This window comes from Ovis aries, chromosome 3 (genome assembly GCF_016772045.2).
Source record: "Ovis aries strain OAR_USU_Benz2616 breed Rambouillet chromosome 3, ARS-UI_Ramb_v3.0, whole genome shotgun sequence".
Taxonomy (NCBI): domain Eukaryota; kingdom Metazoa; phylum Chordata; class Mammalia; order Artiodactyla; family Bovidae; genus Ovis; species Ovis aries.
The window spans coordinates 165,808,226-165,827,417 of record NC_056056.1 but is presented as its reverse complement, the minus strand read 5'-3'; the positions used below and the strand labels follow the sequence as shown (position 1 = coordinate 165,827,417).

The following is a 19,192-nucleotide window of genomic DNA, read 5'->3' as shown; positions in this document are numbered from 1 at the left end:
CCTTTTCTTGAGCAACAAAGAAACTATATGGGACTAAAATGAACCCTGTGCATAGTCAGTTGGGACAAATTCTGGACAAGAGCTGGAAAAAGATTTAGGAAAACACCCAACTGCAACTTTTAAAGAGCCTGGAGCAAAAGAAGGAGGTTGCGAGCAAAAGCAGGGTACTGGGCATGCCCCCTGCACATGCTACCACCTAAGCCACTCCTCTGGCCAGTCTCTGCTCACACCCTTATCCTCACTCCATATAAGGAACAAATTTCCCCCACCCCTCAGGGAGCCAGCGACAAGGGAGCCTGCTGATTGTTCTCACCCTCCCCGCAACCCCTGCTGCAACAGGAGCCCGAGTAAAACCTTGCCTGAATTTCTTGTCTGGCCTCTGATCAATTTGTATTGGCTAAGGAGGCCAAGAACCCTGGTCAGTAACAGAGGCTTCTAGAAAACTCTTTCTCTCCCGAGAGCAGGCTTTCTCCCTGTCCTGCTTGACCTGAATGAGGAGGCACAGCCCCTCTGACTGGTGCTAGACTGCCACCGGCGGGGGGGGTACCTAGCCTTGGGGTGTCCCCAACACTGCAGGACACAGCAGGAGCGGGGGAAGGACTCTGGGTCTTCAGGGGTCCTGAACTGCTGGATAAACCAGTCCTGAAGCCTGTCCTTGTGAACTTCCAAGGAGGAGCTAATAAGCTTCCTTGTTTTTCAAGCCATGGTCAGGTAGGGGTGTTCATATTTCACTGTGCCATTTGGAGAGCTTTCATCCAGACTTCTAGCACCTGATACCTCCTCCTCTCTCCACCAAAGGACTTGGTTAAGGTGTCTTTCCAGAGTCCACTCACACAGCACATATCTGAGTGCTGACTGTGTTGACTAAAACCGGATTCTTCTTTCTACACCAAACACTTGTCCTGGTCCTAACCTGTTCAAAAACTTGCAGTGGCCTCCCATGACTTTAAGAATGAAGTTCCAGCTAGTGAGCCTGACATTCCAAGTCTCGTGAAACCTGAGTCAACGTTATAGTCCCAGTACCCCCACTCTAGGAGGACTCAGACCCGACTGCCTCCTGAACACCCTCATGATCCCCCACCTTGGAGCCTTTCCTTCACATCAAAATCCTTCCAAGCTCCCAAGTTGAGGATGGCAACACCCCTTTCCATCCAATCATGACACTGTTTCTTGTTTAGGTTTTACCTTTACTTCCCCATAAGCATCATCTTTTGACATTACATTCAGTCAGTTCAGTTGCTCAGTCGTGTCTGACTGTTTGCGACCCCATGAAACACAGCACGCCAGGCCTCCCTGTCCATCATCAACTCCCGGAGTCCACCCAAACCCATGTCCATTGAGTTGGTGATGCCATCCAACCATCCTCTGTCGTCCCCTTCTCCTCCTGCCCTCAATCTTTCCCAGCATCAGGGTCTTTTCAAACGAGTCAGCTCTCTGCATCAGGTGGCCAAATATTGGAGTTTCAGCTTCAACATCAGTCCTTCCAATGAACACCCAGGACTGATCTCCTTTAGGATGGACTGGTTGGATCTCCTTGCAGTCCAAGGGACTCTCAAGATCCTCTCCAACACCACGGTTCAAAAGCATCAATTCTTCTGTGCTCGGCTTTCTTTATAGTCCAACTCTTACATCCATACATGACTACTGGGAAAACCATAGCCTTGACGAGACGGACATTTGTTGGCAAAGTAATGTCTGTGCTTTTTAATATGCTGTCTAGGTTGGTCATAACTTTCCTTCCAAGGAGCAAACGTCTTTTAATTTCATGGCTGTAATGACCATCCGCAGTGATGACATTACATTACAGAATGACATTACATTAAGGGATTCATATGCTCTTTCCAATATGTGGAACAAGTACTTTCTTTAACACTTCATTCCTGGGTTGGCCTGCTGAGTGTATTTTAATAAGTACTTTTCACTTGTGCACCATTCATTACTTCATTCACTGATCACCTCCTATGAACCAGTCACTATGCTTGATCCTGGGGACATGACCAGGCCCTTTCCTCTCCTAACACACAGTCTAAAGAGAAGGATATTTAGGCTGCAATGCTCTAGAGGTGCTCACAGACGAATGGGAGCGCGGTGGGGATGGGGCGGGACTAGCTCCAATTTCCCACATTAAGAAGAGAGGGAAAGCACTCTAGGCACAGGAAAGGGTGCTGCAAGGTCTGGAGCAGCAAAAGCAAATGGAGGTTTTGAGGCACCATGTGTGGCTAGGGTCTACACTGCAGCCCTTCTCAGACTCAAGGGGGCAGACAAATCACCTGTGGGTTTGTTAAGACCAGATTCGGATTCAGTAGATGTGGAGTGGGGTTGAGGTTCTGCGTCCCTAGCCAGTTTCCGTGAGTTGTAAGGGGTCTGTAGGACACTGGTCTGGGAGGAATAAGGCAGTTTCAGGTGGGCATCTTCCTCTGGTTTCTTTCAAAAAAAGACAAGAATGCTACTTATTTAGAGTTAATATTTCCTAGAAGGAAAATGGGCTTCCCTAGTGGCTCAGATGGTAAGAATCCGCCTGCAATTGGGAGACCGGGGCTCGAGTCCTGGGTTGGGAAGATCCCCTGGAGAAGGGCATGGCAACCCACTCCAGTATTCTTGCCTGGAGAATCCCCATGGACAGAGGAGTCTGGCGGGCTGCAGTCTATGGGGTCACAAAGAGTTGGACATGATTGAGCAACTAAGGACACACAGAAGGAAAATAAGAAGTGCTTCACTTGCTTATTCCGTAAGTGTAAGGATATACTTCTGCATGGCTTGGATTCTAGGACAGACCTAATCTTTAGTTTTGGCCTTTCTAGCTATCTCCTGCACCCCAGACTCCCAATGTTAACTAGGAGACCAGTCACAGGGGAGGTATCAGCCACAGCAACCATGTGCTTCCCACAGCCCCTTTCAACTTCTTCACCAAGCATGTGAGGAGCCGAGCTCCAGAGACTCTGCACTAATAGCCAGTGACAGCGACATGTACTGTTACCTTTAACCTTCTGACAAGGGATCTATTGATTTGATCTATACTGAATACAGTAAAGACTCATTGCTTCAGGCTCCATCCACTTGAAATGGGTGATAACATCCTTCAGCAATACGAACCATGAACTTCCAGATGTTCAAGCTGGTTTTAGAAAAGGCAGAGGAACCATAAATCAAATTGCCAACATCTGCTGGATCATTGAAAAAGCAAGAGAGTTCCAGAAAGACATCTATTTCTGTTTTATTGACTATGTCAAAGCCTTTGACTGTGTGGATCACAATAAACTGTGGAAAATTCTTCAAGAGATGGGAATACCAGACCACCTGACCTGCCTCCTGAGAAATCTATATGCAGGTCAGGAAGGAACAGTTAGAACTGGACATGGAACAACAGACTGGTTCCGAATAGGAAAAGGAATATGTCAAGGCTGTATATTGTCACCCTGCTTATTTAACTTCTACGCAGAGTACATCATGAGAAATGCTGGGCTGGAGGAAGCACAAGCTGGAATCAAGATTGCTGGGAGAAATATCAATAACCTCAGATATGCAGATGACATCACCCTTATGGCAGAAAGTGAAGAAGAACTAAAGAGCCTCTTGATGAAAGTGAAAGAGGAGACTGAAAAAGTTGGCTTAAAGCTGAACATTCAGAAAACGAAGATCATGACATCTGGTCCCATCACTTCATGGGAAATAGATGGGGAAACAGTGGAAACAGTGTCAGACTTTGTTTTTCTGGGCTCCAAAATCACCTAAGATGGTGAATACAGCCATGAAATTAAAAGACGCTTCTTCCTTGGAAGGAAAGTTATGACCAACCTAGACAGCATATTCAAAAGCAGAGACATTACTTTGCCAACAAAAGTCCGTCTAGTCAAGGCTATGCTTTTTCCAGTGGTCATGTATGGATATGAGAGTTGAACTATAAAGAAAGCTGAGCACAGAAGAACTGATGCTTTTGAACTGTGGTGTTGGAGAAGACTCTTGAGAGTCCCTTGGACTGCAAGGAGATCCAACCAGTCCATCCTAAAGGAGATCAGTCCTGGGTGTTCATTGAAAGGACTGATGTTGAAGCTAAAACTCCAATACTTTGTCTACCTGATGTGAAGAGCTAACTCGTTGGAAAAGACCCTGATGCTGGGAAAGATTGAGGGCAGGAGGAGAAGGGGACGACAGAGGATGAGATGGTTGGATGGCATCACCGACTCAATGGACATGGGTTTGGGTGGACTCCCGGAGTTGGTGATGGACAGGGAGGCCTGGCATGCTGCAGTTCATGGGGTCACAAAGAGTCAGACATGACTGAGCAACTGAACTGACTGGACTTACTTGTCTAGTCATCTCTTCCTAAACAGAACATAGTTTGATCATGACGCTGTGATTATTAAGATGATGAAAGCATTTTAAAAGATTTCAAGTAAACCCATAAGGCTTTAGAGACACCCATTTATGTAATCATCCACTTTTTCTGTATGTAATCCACTTTCTTCTGTAATCTGTTCACTTCCTTAAAAGCTCTAATAGACAACACCACTGACTGGTTTCTCGTGTTGCTGTAAAAAACAACAATAATAGGGACAGCAAATATTTATTAATAGCTATAAAATTTTTCAGACATTTGCAATTAATGTGAAGAATCAAAAGCTTAAAAACAATTTTAAAAAATTGTATTATTGGATTTGATCAAAATGCATCCATTAAAAGAAGGTCCTTGTACTTGTGTGTAAAATGACAAGTCTTGAACTCTTCCATGAAGCTCTATTGTAAGGGTTGAGAAGAAATCAGAAACAGAAGAATACCCTCCCCTCAGAGGACACTAACGAATTAATCTGCAGAATATTAATAACAAGCCTTTGTGAAGTTAATGTTTGAGACTATCATCACAAATTGTTTACCTGATTATATGTCTATGTGCACCTGTAAAAATAAGTGAATCCCTTTGGTTTTTCAACTGGATTAACAAAATATTGAAATATATTTAAGTGACATCATTCTGCTAAACCACTAAGGTATTTTAACTCTTAATATAACTGTATTGACTTATGCAGTCGAAGAGTCTCCTCTTTCCTTATAGATCTATCATTTTTTATAGATGACTTTTCCTTTAGCTATAACATAATCAATTAATTCATGATGGCCTCCAAACTGGTAAATCAAATGCTCCCATCTAGAAAGAAATGAAACATTAATGCATACAAGTCAAAATGATTATTTTGTCAATAAACGCTAATTTTAAAATACAGTCTCTAAAAATTTATGTATACTTAGTAGTTAATATTTGGGCTTTTAAAAAAATGATAGAGTACCATGATAATCAGTCTATGATAAATCAAATATTGTTTAATGATATTAAATATCTGATCTTAAAATATTTGATTCAGTTAAATGATGCATAAATGGTAACATTAGCATTACTTTCCATGAGACAATGGCTTATGATCCTCAAGAGTAGAATTATGGAGCCACCCTCTTTGGTTGAACATGAAGTCCAAGAGCTGGGAGAGACTTGCTGTTGTCCAGACACCACAGAATTCACAAGTTTAAGATTTATAACAATAAGACTCAAATTGTTACATTGGAGGTCCACGAGGCAGCAGACTGTGGGTGAATAGTACAAAACCAGAGGCAGAATAACTGAAGCAAAGCTTTTGGGATGCAGTAGGAATGAGAAGTCAGAGAGGTAAGGAATTAGAACCAGGGTGACAAGCTAGAGTTGTGACCTGCATGGCTCAGCACAAGCAGAAAAGGTCAGAACACAAGAAGAAAAACAAAGACACATGTCAAAGAGCAGCGCAAGTCCAAGGTACAGGTAAACAGAGCAGAAACCCAGAGATCTATGAAAGATGCAAGACAGGTGAGGAGACCAGAAAGTTGGTCTACCCTGCAGTTTAGGACCTGGAGGGAGACTTTTTGCTTAGAAAAGTGTGACAATAAGACTTGGTAGCTTCTCTGAGCTTACACAGAGCCTGACATGAATCATCAGTGGAAAAGGGTTTTAACCAAGTCTTCATATGACGGTGGGCACATAGTAAAATGGGGCTTCGCCAGTGGCTCAGACAGTAAAGAATCTGCCTGCATTGCAGGAGACCTGGGTTCAATCCCTGATCAGGAAGATCCCCTGGAGAAGGGAATGGTGACTCACTCCAGTATTCTTGCCTGGAGAATCCCATGGACAAAGGAGTCTGGTGGGCTACAGTCCATGGGGTCTCAAAGAGTTGGACACGACTAAGCTACTAACACTTTTATTTTCATACAATAAAATGGCTTACTTGGGAGAACACTCACCTGGGTGAACTGATGATAATGAGATCTCCCTGCTTGCCAACTTCCAAAGATCCCTGTATGTGGGATTTTCCCAGGGCATAAGCGGCATTGATGGTGGCAGCGGCCAAGGCCTCGGGCATGGACATTCTCATGTTCACACACGCCAGATGCATAACCATTGGCTAAGATGGGAAGAGAAAAGCATTGGAGAGAAGCAACTAGACAACTGCCACCTAGAACATTTCTCAACAAAGCACAACAAATAATGACAGATAAATGCCCAAGTGGAGCAGGCTGAATTAACATGAGAAAAATTTTTAAAAGATTCTTATGCTTTGGGAAAGATTTATTACAGAGATTACTTACCACCCACCCCATATGTATTTAATATTTATTTTTTACTTTTCAAGGGTCTTCCCTGATGGCTCAGTGGTAAAGAATCCGCCTGCCAAAGCAGGAGGTGCGGTTTAATCCCTGGGTCAGGAAGACGCCCTGGAGAAGGAAATGGCAATGCACTCCAGTATTCTTGCCTGGAAAATTGCATGGACAGAGGAGGCTGGTGGGCTACAGTCCATGGGGTCGCAGAAAGAGTTGAACGCGAGCACGAACACTACTTTTCAAGGTCACTTACTGTCATAGGAAGCTCACCTCCATGTTTACTTACTAAAACTTCTTTGAGATTATTCAATTCTGAGGGGGAGAATAGGTTATTGTAAAACCACAATGCCCAAGGCTGCATCAAAGCATAATAGACCCTTCTCTCCTCTCCCTAAACCTGGAGGCATTCAAGAGGCACAGAAATACGCAATTATACTGCTGTCTACACATTCTTTTTCCTGTTTCACTGGAAGACATTTTTAGATCTTTGATACATTTTACCAGTTAGTGAAATAGTTTTAAATTATTTATATGCTTGGGAGAAGTTTCATTCTGCTCAGAAAGGCATGTTGAAAATAATTACCATTGAAAAACAATATGCATTAGGGTTAAAATCGCTGCCCAGGGCGACTATTACTCCTTCATCTAACATTTTCCTGGCTCGAGGTTGCTTCAGTCTAAAGAGAAGGGGGAAGAAAGATATCAATCTCGAGAAGTGGAAATTTTGAAGAATAGGTGTTCAGAATTGCAGCAGACTTATGATATCCTGGCATGTTCATGCGGTCGCAGAGTCGGACACTACTTAGCAATTGAATAACAACAATAAGATATCCAACTCCTCCGTGTTCTGGAAGAAACAGAAATTCAAGATTACGTGACCAGTGATGGGATCTAGCATAACCCCAGGACTCCTGATTTTTATCATCCTGCTTTTGAAATCACTTGGGTATGACTAACTTCTTTAATTGGGGATTATCATGACAATCACTACACTGAGAGATTCTTGTGAAGGAAGAAAAATAACTGAAAATTGTTTTCAAACATAATACATTTTTTCGAATTCCCAAATATAAACAACAAGGTTTAAATAATGCTTTTAAAGTCAACTTTCATTTTGCAATTTTAAAATTCATATCTCTCCCTCTCCTTTTTGGAAGGTGGGGTCTCAAACATTTTTGTAGGTTCTTTAAAATTTATCTGAAGGTCCAAGAATCTAAGATGTACAATGTTTGTGCTTATTCCTGGACTGAGTATTTCCCTGATCTCCTTGACCAAATACAATCTAGTCTTTAGGACATGGCTCAAAAGTTATATCAAAGATAGACAAAGCTGGACACTAGTTAATATGGTGAGGACAGATTTAATTCAGTAATAACTATTGCAAAAGAGAAGAGTCCAGTGTGAACTGAACTTTGTTTTGTGCAGGGTAACTGGATGTTTTTTAAAAGGATGAATGAGGACTTCTCTGGTGGCTCAGTGGATGGGAGCCTACCTGCCAATGCAGGGGACACCAGTCCAAGCCCTGGTCTGGCAAGACTTCACATGCTGCAGGGCAACAAAGCCTGTGTGCCGCAGCTTCTGAGCCCATGCTCTAGAGCCCTCAAACCACAATTGCTGAGCCCATGCACTCCAAATACTGAAGCCCATGCACTAGAGCCTGGGCTCTGCAACAAGAGGCCTCTCACTGCAATGAGAAGCCTGTGCACTGCAGCGAAGTAGTCCCTGCTTACAACTAGAGAAAGACTCAATCCATGGAAGGCACACAGCCAAAGCCCTGGGGAGATGCCACAAACTATACTTAGACATCTCTTCTTTCCTCTTACTTGTAGGATTTATGAGGATAACGGTCCCCATTTACATCATCTTAGAAAGCAACTCATTCGGATTCAGAATATTTCTAACATCTTATATGTGTTTTTTAAAGTATAAAGCCTCTTTTCTAATTATAAAAGTAATGTATATTGATTTTTTAATTGGAAAATTCCAGAAATGAGGAAGAAAGTAAAATAAAGCTCCATGCTCCCCAGTAATCCCATTACTCAAATGAAATTTGAGTCTAAGCTCCTTCCTTGGGGTCATTCATTATGAACATCACATCATACATCACACTGTACAATTGGCATCTTCCATGAGCTAAGTTTTCCTGATCTGCATTTTAAAGGGGATTTGTAAGGGTGATGAAGTAATATTTGGGCATCTGGGAAGTCTGTGCTTTTACAGCTTGTACTTGAAGCTCCTGCGTGGAGGTGGAAAATACCCTCACCTCAGCATGTAGGCCGTAGTGGGCAGGAGGACAGCACAGCACCTGGCTGTTGCCATGGCAGCGATGCCTTCATCACTCACTTCTTCCAGGTGACTGATGGCCTGGGCTCCCAGTTCTGCCCCAAGCTAAGCAGAATGGACAGAGAAAGAGGGGTTTCATGCACAGCAACAACAAATCAATAAAGTGCCAGTATATGGTTTTTCCTACAAAAATAAACATTATTGCCAACTACCTCTTGTGAGCACAAGCCTCCAAGTGGGTAAAGGGTTTATGGTGGGCATTCATTTGAAAATTTAGCTAGCATGCTACTTCAAAAACTATTCTTATACACAAATGCTTACCAAGATCTTCAAACATTTGCTAAAATTTTATGAATCTCATGAATCAAAATAAAACATTGACTAATCCTGGTAGTAAAATCTGGTTGTTATACATCATAAAAATACAAGAAAGGTACCTGGAATGCCATTGCACTCACAGAAAACAGATCAGGTGAGAAAACAGACTTTAGGAGTGCTGAATCATTTGTATAATTTGAACATATCTTCTTTTTTTTTGCCACACCTCACAGCTTTTGGGGTCTTAATTCCTGGGCCTAACTTGGGCCCCTGGCAGTGGACGCATAGAGACTTAACCACTGGACCACCAGGGAAGTCCCTAGATTATCTTCTTGAATTTGGCTTTCCTCCAGATGAAAAGTTTATGCTAGGTTGTTAGAAGACAACCAAGAAGAGGTAATGCTCAGATAAGAATGTATTAAAGTGGATTATTTCTCAACTGGACAAATTTTGACATGTGCGCATGTGCACAGTACCCCAGGCTGAAAGGTGACATGATGAGCATCCCAAGGAAAGAAGACTGACAGCTTCTGGCATTCCACTGTAAGCCAGGGAGGCTGCGATACCCACACCTGGGCAGGGAAGCAGAGCCCCCCATCAGCATCTGGCTCAGGTAGACGAGCACTGGGATCGGGGCTCTGGGGGCTTGTGGACAGTGCAGACAATGCTCCCCAAGGCAGGTTCCCTTTTGATCTTAGAATCACCCTCAACTTTTCCAAACTTGATTTGCTCATCCAGGGAATTATCAACTTCTATTGATTTAATTCACATTTAATTCACAGTCACTCTTTATAGCCCAAAGTATCTTGTTGACGACCCAGTTCTCATTCATTTAAGAAATATTTACTTTCTAAAGACCATTTGCACTCTAGGCACTGTGTTAACCTCCAGGAAATAAGGCTGGGTAAGGTCAGGCATGACTGAGCAACTAAGCGTGTGCACACACACAGACACACAGACACAAGAAGACATGGGTGTGGTCCTCAATGTGTTCATGTCCAGTAGGGATCACAGAGGAGGTTTTAAACAGTGGAACAAGGACAGGGAGGGGCCATAACCCACTCTTCGAGAGGTTTGGGAAGGATCCCAGAGAGGTAGTCACTCAGATGAAACCTGGAGGGAATTTTGAATCTCTTTCAAGTATGAATAAATGAATCTGGGAAAGACTTAACAATTTAAAAATCATCCTGTCGCTATTAGGGCATGCTCCACTAAAAGTTGTCTGAATGCTGCCACAGAAAAACTCTAGAAGCTTCATGTGAAATTAAGAGACTGTGCTAGGGTGACTTTGAGTGGCAATCAAAACAGGTTGTGAATTTAGTAAATGAGATCACAAAGTTTTTTTTTTTTTTCCCTACTAGTATCACCAGGAGGAGATAATAAAAGTAAATGATCAGCAAAAAAGGATTCCAAAGCTCAACAGACCAAACTGCACATATTTGTCACAAATTTCCCCATCTCTATCTTTTCAGAAGGTCATTTCTTCCTTTGAAGAAACTCGTTGAGTTTTCCATAGCACGAGTGCTGACAAAAGAAGAGCAAAAGAACAGCCATACCTCAGCAGCCTTCATGGGGTGGAGTTCATCCCCATGGAAGTTAATCTGTAACCCTATATCCTTCCCACTTCGAAGGATTCTTCTGGTGGAATCAAGATCAAAGACACCCTTTTCACAGAACACATCTATATTGTCAACGTGTATTTCCCCATTTCTGCCAAGTTCCTTCAGTCTTGGGAGGTGGTTTTTGATGATGTCATCAGCGGCCTCAGAAGCAGTTTTTCCTCTGAGAGAAGAAAAGGAGATCACCACAGGCAAGTTTAAGAAAATAAAAATAATAATTTGTTGGAGAAAGGGGTCTTTGGTACTTGGAGAACCTGAGAAGCTACAGATATGTTACCCTGAGCCTCAAAACGGTAAAGAAAGAATCAAAGCTATAACTCAGGACTCTTAACAGTTGGGACAAGCCTGCCTAACAGAGGCATTGACAAGACTTCGGAATACACTGGCCCTAGAGGCAGAGAGACAGAGGGCTCACCCATTCTGGCACACTGGGGTTGCCTTGGGAAAGTCAGCAAGGCCACCTGGCTGAAAACCTGAATCTGCTTGTCAAGGACACTTAGAGGACATCCTGGATGCTTCCCTGACACCCAACTGTGGGCCCCTTACCTGGGTCCAGCTATCATCCTGACTTTTTCTTCCTCCACAGTTTCTAGAGGCATCTGCCTAAGGAGTTTTGTCTCATCAGACATAGGGCAAGAAGAAGACCCTGAAATTCTAAACTTCCTGGGTAGTTATATCTGAGAATGGGCTGGGCTTTTGGAGGCAGGGAGCCCCAGAGCTCCACCACTTGCTGGCTGTATAACTTTGGACACATGATGCAGACGTCATGCGGCATCCTCTGGGCCTTTATCTTTGGGGATGAAGAGGAGATCTCAAAGGCTCACTGGCAGATGTAGAATTTTTCTGTAAAACATCAGCCTTGTATTTGGCACACAGAAAACTCTCCCTCAGCAAAAACCACCTGGGTGGGTAGACAGATGTGGACTATGAGGAGATAGGTACTTATATATGTTGTTTCTATTTTTGAGACAACCATATAGGAACGGTATTATTTTGCTGATTTACAGATGAACAATTCATGTTCAGAAAAATTAATGATCAAAACTTAAAATCAACCAGTTGGACGGAGGTAAGCTAGATTCAAATCCAGGTCTGAGGTCTCTCCAAAGTCTGAGACTATTCTACCATGTCACATTGCCTTTTCTACCATGTCACATTGCCTTTTCAACTGGAAAAAATAGCAAAAAACAGACTGTCATAGACAGGATATCCCAGAAGTTTTAGTGCAGTTTCAAGTCTTAATAATTTCAGAAGTATAAATGGTAAATACATACAACAAACATCATTGTAAATATTCAATATTTATGTTTCTTTCTACTTAATTCATTTTGTAAATTTTTCACAATAATTTTCAATGTTAATTTTTTTGGTTCCTCTGATTGAGGATGGTAAACAAATATTAACATTAAAATTTCTATTTTTCAAAGTTCACAAAACTAAAGTATAAAAATTTTTATTAAACCTGAAATGATTTATTAACTTTAAATATTATTTAATTAAATGGGCTATTTAAATAATTAAACCATTTTGGTAAGCCTGTGCCATTTATTATCTAAGTTACCACAACTTAAAACTTCACAGGGAATACCCTGTGAATTTTGTAGTCCTGGATTTCTTTTGGATCTTTTGGTTCTGGAAATTTGGGCCTTCTGATGTAGTAATTCCAGGACAGACAAGATGCAGGAACAGAAGGGGAGAGAATTCTCTACAGCAAATCCCACATGGGAGAAACTTTTTAGATAAAGAGAAAAGCTGAAAAACACATTTACAACAATAACACAAAAATGCTTGCTGCTAAACAAGCAAACAGATGAACAAAAACAAAAACCAGCATGACTTATCTTGATGTCAGATACCTCTACAGGGTGTTAATTTCTAAGGTGCCTTTGTGATCACTGTCATGGGTAACTACTTAAATGAGTATCTGTCATTTTAAAGGACCTATCAGGGAAATTTCTTTTTGTTGACCAAAAAAAAAAAAGTTGTGAACATCTCTTTTTCCTTCACCATAAAGAGACTTGCAAATGGGTTGGTCTGATGGAGACCACCTTCCTGAAACCATATGTGTGAGATGACTGACCTTTAGAATCAGAAGACCTTTCCAAAGGCTCTACTGGTTCCTCTGAAGGAGTTCAGGTGCTGGTGCACCTTTGCCCCTCCCTTGGAGAACACAGCCCGCATTTAGACGTCCCCACATGGCCCCTTCTGGTTTTCAACTGCCCAAGTTAAACCCTGGTCCCTTCTGTTGGGGTTACTTTGGCACGGAGTGGGCTCCGCAGTAGGTGGCCGAGATGCCGATGTCCAACTCCCGCCGGGCGCGCTCAATCACCCGCAGCATCTTGAGCTCCGTCTCCAGGCTGAGGCCGTATCCACTCTTGCACTCCACCAGCGTGGTCCCCGCCCGCATCATGCACCCAAGCCGCTGCTGGAAGGAGCTATACAGCTCCTCCTCAGAGGCCTGGCGGGTGCGCTCCACCGTGAAGTTGATCCCTCCTCCAGCCTGATGGATGTCCATGTATGTGGCTCCTGCCAACTGAACACACAGGCTTGCCCTTAGGTCTGGAAAATAAAGGGAGGCTGTAGGCAGGTCTGCAGAACCTATGTCCAGGGACAATATTCAACATGATTGACAACTGATATGGCATAGGCACCATAGCCAATCAGAAAGGATGCTGGGACACACAATTCTAGAAGTCCCTACTCTGCTAGGGTGGTGGGGAGTTGTGGGGGTCAGAGGTGTGCCAGGAAGGGACCAGGGTAGCACAGATGGAAGACGTGGTAGGGACCTGGGGTCTCAGGGTAGTGACAGTTTACCAACAGGTACAAAAGTATTTTAACAATCCGGTTAGTCCCAGTGTGTACCAGCTAATCTCAGTCTACTTCTCTGCACCTATGAGAAAGTGAAGCTTAGGCGATTAGGGCATCCCACTGTCGTTATCTGAGTCTCCACCAACAGGCCCAGAGCATTTCCACCCCTCAGTACTGGGCCACCTAGAGTTTCAGGCCTGACCTCTGTCACTCAAGAAAATAAAAAGGCTCTTTCTGAGATCCTGCTGAGCTCCTGTTATTCTGAGCTGCAAGGAGGGTGGTGCAGACAAAATGCGCCATCCTGGGGGGCTCCCTGCTACACCCTTTCCTTTGTTCTTAATTCTGTCACATTCAAGTTATTGCAAACTAGAGCTTTTAAGGAAAGTTTCAATGGTTTTATAATAAATCATCTTCAAGGATTTCATGTTCACAGAAACCTGGTGGGCTCGGCCCTTTCTGCATCAGATAATTAGAGAATTGGACTGCAAACCTCTAAATTTTTGGCTCTGAAATTCAGTGGTTTAATAAAGTCTTAAAAAACAGTTGTAGATTGTTGAGAAAGGTAGACACTATTTGAATAAAATTTTTTTTTTCTAAAATCATCCAATTTGGCTGTTAGGATGTACAGTTTTTTAAAAAAACAGTGTGAAAAAAAATATGAAGGAAACTCAATCTGAAAAGGCTACATACTGTAGGATTCCAACCATATGACATTCTGGAAAAAGCAAAACTATGGCAACAGTAAAAAGATCCGCAGTTGCCAGTTTTTAGGAGGAGAGAATAGGCAGAGCACAGAGGGTTTTGGGGGGGCAGTAAGATTACCCTGTATGATATTACAATAGTGGATGCATGTCAGTAGACATTTCCTCAAGCCCAGAGAATGCACAACAGCAAGAGTCAACAGTAACAAGAACTACGGACTCCGGGTGATAATAATGTGCCAATGTAGGTTCATCATGCTGACAAACGTACATCTCTGGTCAGGGATGTTGAAGTGGAAAAAGCTGTGCTTTGGACAGAAGTTGGGGGCCAGTGGTATACGGGAAATCTCAACTGTGCTGTGAACCACAATTGTGCTGTGAACCTAAAACCGCTCTAAAAAAGTCTATTAAAAACAAGCAAATAAACAGTGTGAACATGGCTCAAACCAGGGAGGTGAGGGTTAACTGTGGCTAATTAATGACTGATAAAAGACTATAATTTATGTTTCTTAATGTCTCATTTTTCTGTAGGAACAATATAAAGCTTATTTTATTTTGTGATTAATAATACATTTTTCCAACTTTGACCCTAATGAGTGGCAATTTTCAAACTGCTTCCTGGAGTCCCTTCAAAGGCTACCAGGGAATGGAATGGGGTAAAAAGAGGGGAAGTTAGTGAGCAAACCAGGTAAAGCTCTATTTTAAAAGGAGCATTTGGCAGCTAAAATATCTTGAAAACTATTATAGTTCAAACTATTGATAGCCCTGTGCATAACATAAAGATTTGGCACCAAGTCATAAATTAGTTAACTTTGTAGTAACTTATCTCCATAGTCAAAGCTATGTAAAAAAAATGTAGTAAAAAAAATCCATTATATAGACACGTAGACATTTGCTGTAAAGTCTAACAGCCTACAAACTCTAGAAAAAGTTTTGTATATATTTGTGCTTTATTTTGATTTGCCATTGTTTACTATAGTTACCTTCATTGCAAACTCGTGAACTCTTTCACCAGCCCATACTGGATGTGTGTGTGCATCCACTAAACCTGTAATCAATAAATCATATCATGTTTACAGTTATGAAATCAAAAGCACTTAGACAGTAGGCAGACTCTAACATGGTTCTTGGGAAAGCATGATGGTAATAGCCATCTTGGAGGGTGGAGGAGAAAGAATGTGTCTGTATGGTTCCAAGAAGACTCTCCATGGTTGGTCTAGAAGGCTCTAATGGAAGACTGACTCAACATGATGAAAACATCCTCTAGAGAAACACAGCTCCTTTTGCCCAATAAATCCATGCTCTCCAAACAAGCTTTTAAAACAGAATGTCAAACCTACTAGTTGAGCAAAACCAAGGACTCTATCACCAAAGAATAATCTAGGTGTGAAAAAGAATAATACAATCCCTACCCTCCACTTTGAGAAGGCAAAATATGAAATCATAAAGATGAATCTTTCTTCAAGAAAGAAATATGTTCTAATTAAAGAGAAACTATAAAGCAACCACTTGGAACTTTTGTTTATGCAGGTACAATTCAGTAAACTATGTCTTTCCAGAGCATTTAAAGTACTTCATGGATTAAATGGTTCATTAGTGGCTTTGATTAGAGTAAAACCAAAAGTCCCTATTTGGATTGCTTTCTCTACCACATTCTGCTTTTTCTCCTGAGATTTCACCCTGAGTTTCTCTCCTGACCCCCAAGAGCCAGATAGTAGAAGTTCTGTCATATATACAGAGTACACATTTTTAAGGTATAAACCCTAGCCTCTATGTCTGCACAAAACACAACATTTGTGTGAACTTTGTTTCTGATGATTACATAAAAGCCATGATGGAGTGAAGTGTTAGTGCTCAGTTGTGTCTGACTCTTTGCGACACTATGGACTGTAGCCCACCAGGCTCCTCTGTCAGTGGGATTTTCCAGGCAAGAATACTGGAGTGGGTTGTCATTTTCTTTTCCAGGGGACCTTCCCAATCCAGGTTTCCTGCATTGGAGGCAGATTCTTTACCATCTGAGCCACCAGGGAAGCCATAAAACACGGACAATTTAGGATATGGTGGCGAATAAACTGATTCTGTTGTCAATCACTAAAGATAAAAATGAAATTTGGTGAAACCTCTAGGGTTCTTTGGCTTATGTTTCTTCTGCCTGGAGATGGGTCCTTTGTTTCATACTCTATACAAATTTAGAGTCTATTCTAGAATTAGAGAGGGCAGCTTCCCTATTTGCCTCCCCTATGAAATGAATTAATAAAGTTCTTTGGACAGTTTTTGAACCCAAACCCAAACCCAACACAGCTGGTTTCTTTTCATCATGTGAGTGGAAAGAAATGGAGTGAATGAATGCATTTGATTCCAGTTGGTCCTTTACCTGTTTAGAGATCTTGGGAAAGATATTTCACATGTAAACATCAGTGTTCTAATCTATGATGTGTAGACAATGATACTTACAAGGCAGTTCAGTGTCATTCAACAAGAAAATGTATCTGTAAAGCAGCTAGACATTTACTAGTAGAAATTCAATAAATGGCAGATATTATATTTTCATATATTGTGAGAACTTATTTAAAACAAGGTACTACTATTCCTCTTTATTAAAACTGCTTTCAGGCCTTTATTGCAAAAGAGATTAATACCTGGCAAGATGCATTTCCCAGAACAGTCAATTCTTTCTTGAAATGTTTCTCCTGAAAACTGTTTTTGGATAGCATCAGCAGGACCGATGGCTTTTATGAACCCATCTCTGAAGAAAAATCAAGAAATTATCACTAAATTTGGAAGAAGTATTGTGAAAAATTTGACCAATGATTTAAACTATGAAATGATTACCAGTAAGTATAATGAACTTACTTTCAGTCGGTCAATATTTACTGTATTTCCTTCTTGAGCTTTTGTCTTTGGAAATTGATTCTAGGCACATGCAAGGCAAAAAGTCATGTGTAGCAGAGATTGCTAGTTGTTCCCCAAGATCAATATTTCCTTTTCCCACAGTGCTAGATTCCTAAATTTTAGCTGAAGTCTTGACCACCCAGAATAAAGACTTCATTTCTAAGTCTCCCATCAGCCAGGTGAGGCCATGTGACCAAATTCTAGCCAATAGGATTCTCTTCGCTTCCTACTTCCTACTGGCTGGAATGTAGACACCATAATGAGAGAAGGCACAACCATCTTGGATGATGGAGTGACTGTGAGGAAGAGTGGGGTGCTCTGCTGAGCAAGAAGGTAGGGGTCTAGATCCTTGGAACTCCATGGAGTATGGCTATCAACTAATCCTAAGTTCCTACATCCATGCAATTCTTGTTAACTGATTTTAACAAATTTTTGACCATAACATTGCGAATATTTTTATTCCTTTGTTAATTAAACACACATAGAGTCCCTAAACACTGGGCTCTTACACAGCCCTAAGCAGCCTCAGATAAGGGATGAAACGTGTAATTTCAGTGTCACTGGCTCTTCGATTCAGATGGGAATCCAACCCCTAGGCCCACTCCAAGTCTGCCTCCCAAGCTTCGGCTGTTCTTTTACTCTCAGAAGGTTAAATGAAAATAACTGGAAAATGTCCTCTCTTTCTGGTGGCTGAATTTAAATTTTCTATCACCCCAAACCATCACCACATAAAGGGCTTCTGTGGGTTTCAAGTTTTGGGGTACAGTAGAAGCAGGTGGGAGATACAGTTTGTAAACATTCAGATCTCAGAACTCCACCCATAGAGATCCTGATTCAAAAGACCTGAGGATAGGTGTGGAGCAGGTGGTGGGGACTGGATCAAAGTAATCAAAATGTACACACTTCCAGTTATAAGATACATAAGTACTAGGGATGTAATGTACAGCACGATAAATATAATGAACACTGCTACATGTTATACATTAAAGTTGTTAAGAGAGTAAGTCCTAAGAGTCCTGGTCACAAAGAAAAACTTTTTTTTTTTCTATTTCTTTGACTTTGTATGAAAGGATGGATGCTCACTGTACTTACTGGTAATAATTTCACGATGTATGTAAGTCAATTCATTGTGCTGTTCACCTTAAATCTATACAGCGGTGTATGCCAATTATATCTCAATAAAACTTGGTGGGGGGGCAGATCTGGGGATAAGGGGGTGGGGAGGGATCAGAAATCTGTCTTTAAAAAAAAACAAACTCAGGCCATCTGAGGCAGGTGGCCCCTGTCCACACTTCAGGAAGCATTGGCGAGAACCCCTACCCCTTCTGATTGCTGCAATCACATTTTATCAGCAGAGGCGCTAGCCTGATGCGGCTCAGTGGGTTGCGCAGCTTGAGAGTGCTTTGCTTTTCCAAGTGAATGACAAGCCGAAGCGGCCAAACACGTTAGCAATAGGCGCCTGAAAGGCAGGCGTGCAACCATCTCCTTGGGTGCGGGAAGGCTGTTACCACCTTTCCCTCCACAGTGCACAAGTTACAGAAAGAGTACTTGGCAGACTGGTCCCCCCAGCAAGCGACCCGCGGCGCCCGCAGCCCAGTAGGCGCGGCCACTTACGTGCCCACCACCAGGCTGGCGCCCTCCAGCACCTCCAGGCTGCGCAGCGCGTCCCCGGCCAGGAAGCGCTCGCCGCGGGTGCACACCAGCACCACTTGCCGCGCATTCTCCAGTAAGAGGTGGTGGCCGCCGGCCATGTCGCCATGCAACCCGGGTCTAGGGGAGGCTGCTGGGCTTGCGCTGAGCTCCGCGGGCAGAGGAGGGGGCAGGTCGGCAGAGGTGCAGCCACCAGCCCGGGGGGCGGGGCGGGGCGGGGCGTGGGCTCCTAGCCTTGGAGTTTCCTGACTGACAGGGATGCGGGCCTCCCCTCCACCATCGCGAGGCCAGTGAGAGTACAAC

General features: G+C 42.6%; 1 protein-coding gene across 1 annotated transcript; it reads right to left on the bottom strand.

The window, feature by feature from the left end:
• Positions 1-4,548: 4,548 nt before the first annotated feature.
• AMDHD1 (amidohydrolase domain containing 1) lies at positions 4,549-19,011 on the bottom strand. Its single transcript, XM_004006628.5, has 9 exons — positions 18,854-19,011; positions 16,987-17,093; positions 15,331-15,395; positions 13,094-13,371; positions 10,776-11,001; positions 8,882-9,006; positions 7,202-7,295; positions 6,262-6,422; positions 4,549-5,143 (listed from the first exon to the last, which is right to left on the bottom strand). The coding sequence occupies exons 1-9, from the start codon at positions 18,988-18,990 to the stop codon at positions 5,056-5,058; spliced, it is 1,281 nt and encodes a 426-aa protein (XP_004006677.2). The 5' UTR covers positions 18,991-19,011; the 3' UTR covers positions 4,549-5,055.
• Positions 19,012-19,192: the final 181 nt, after the last annotated feature.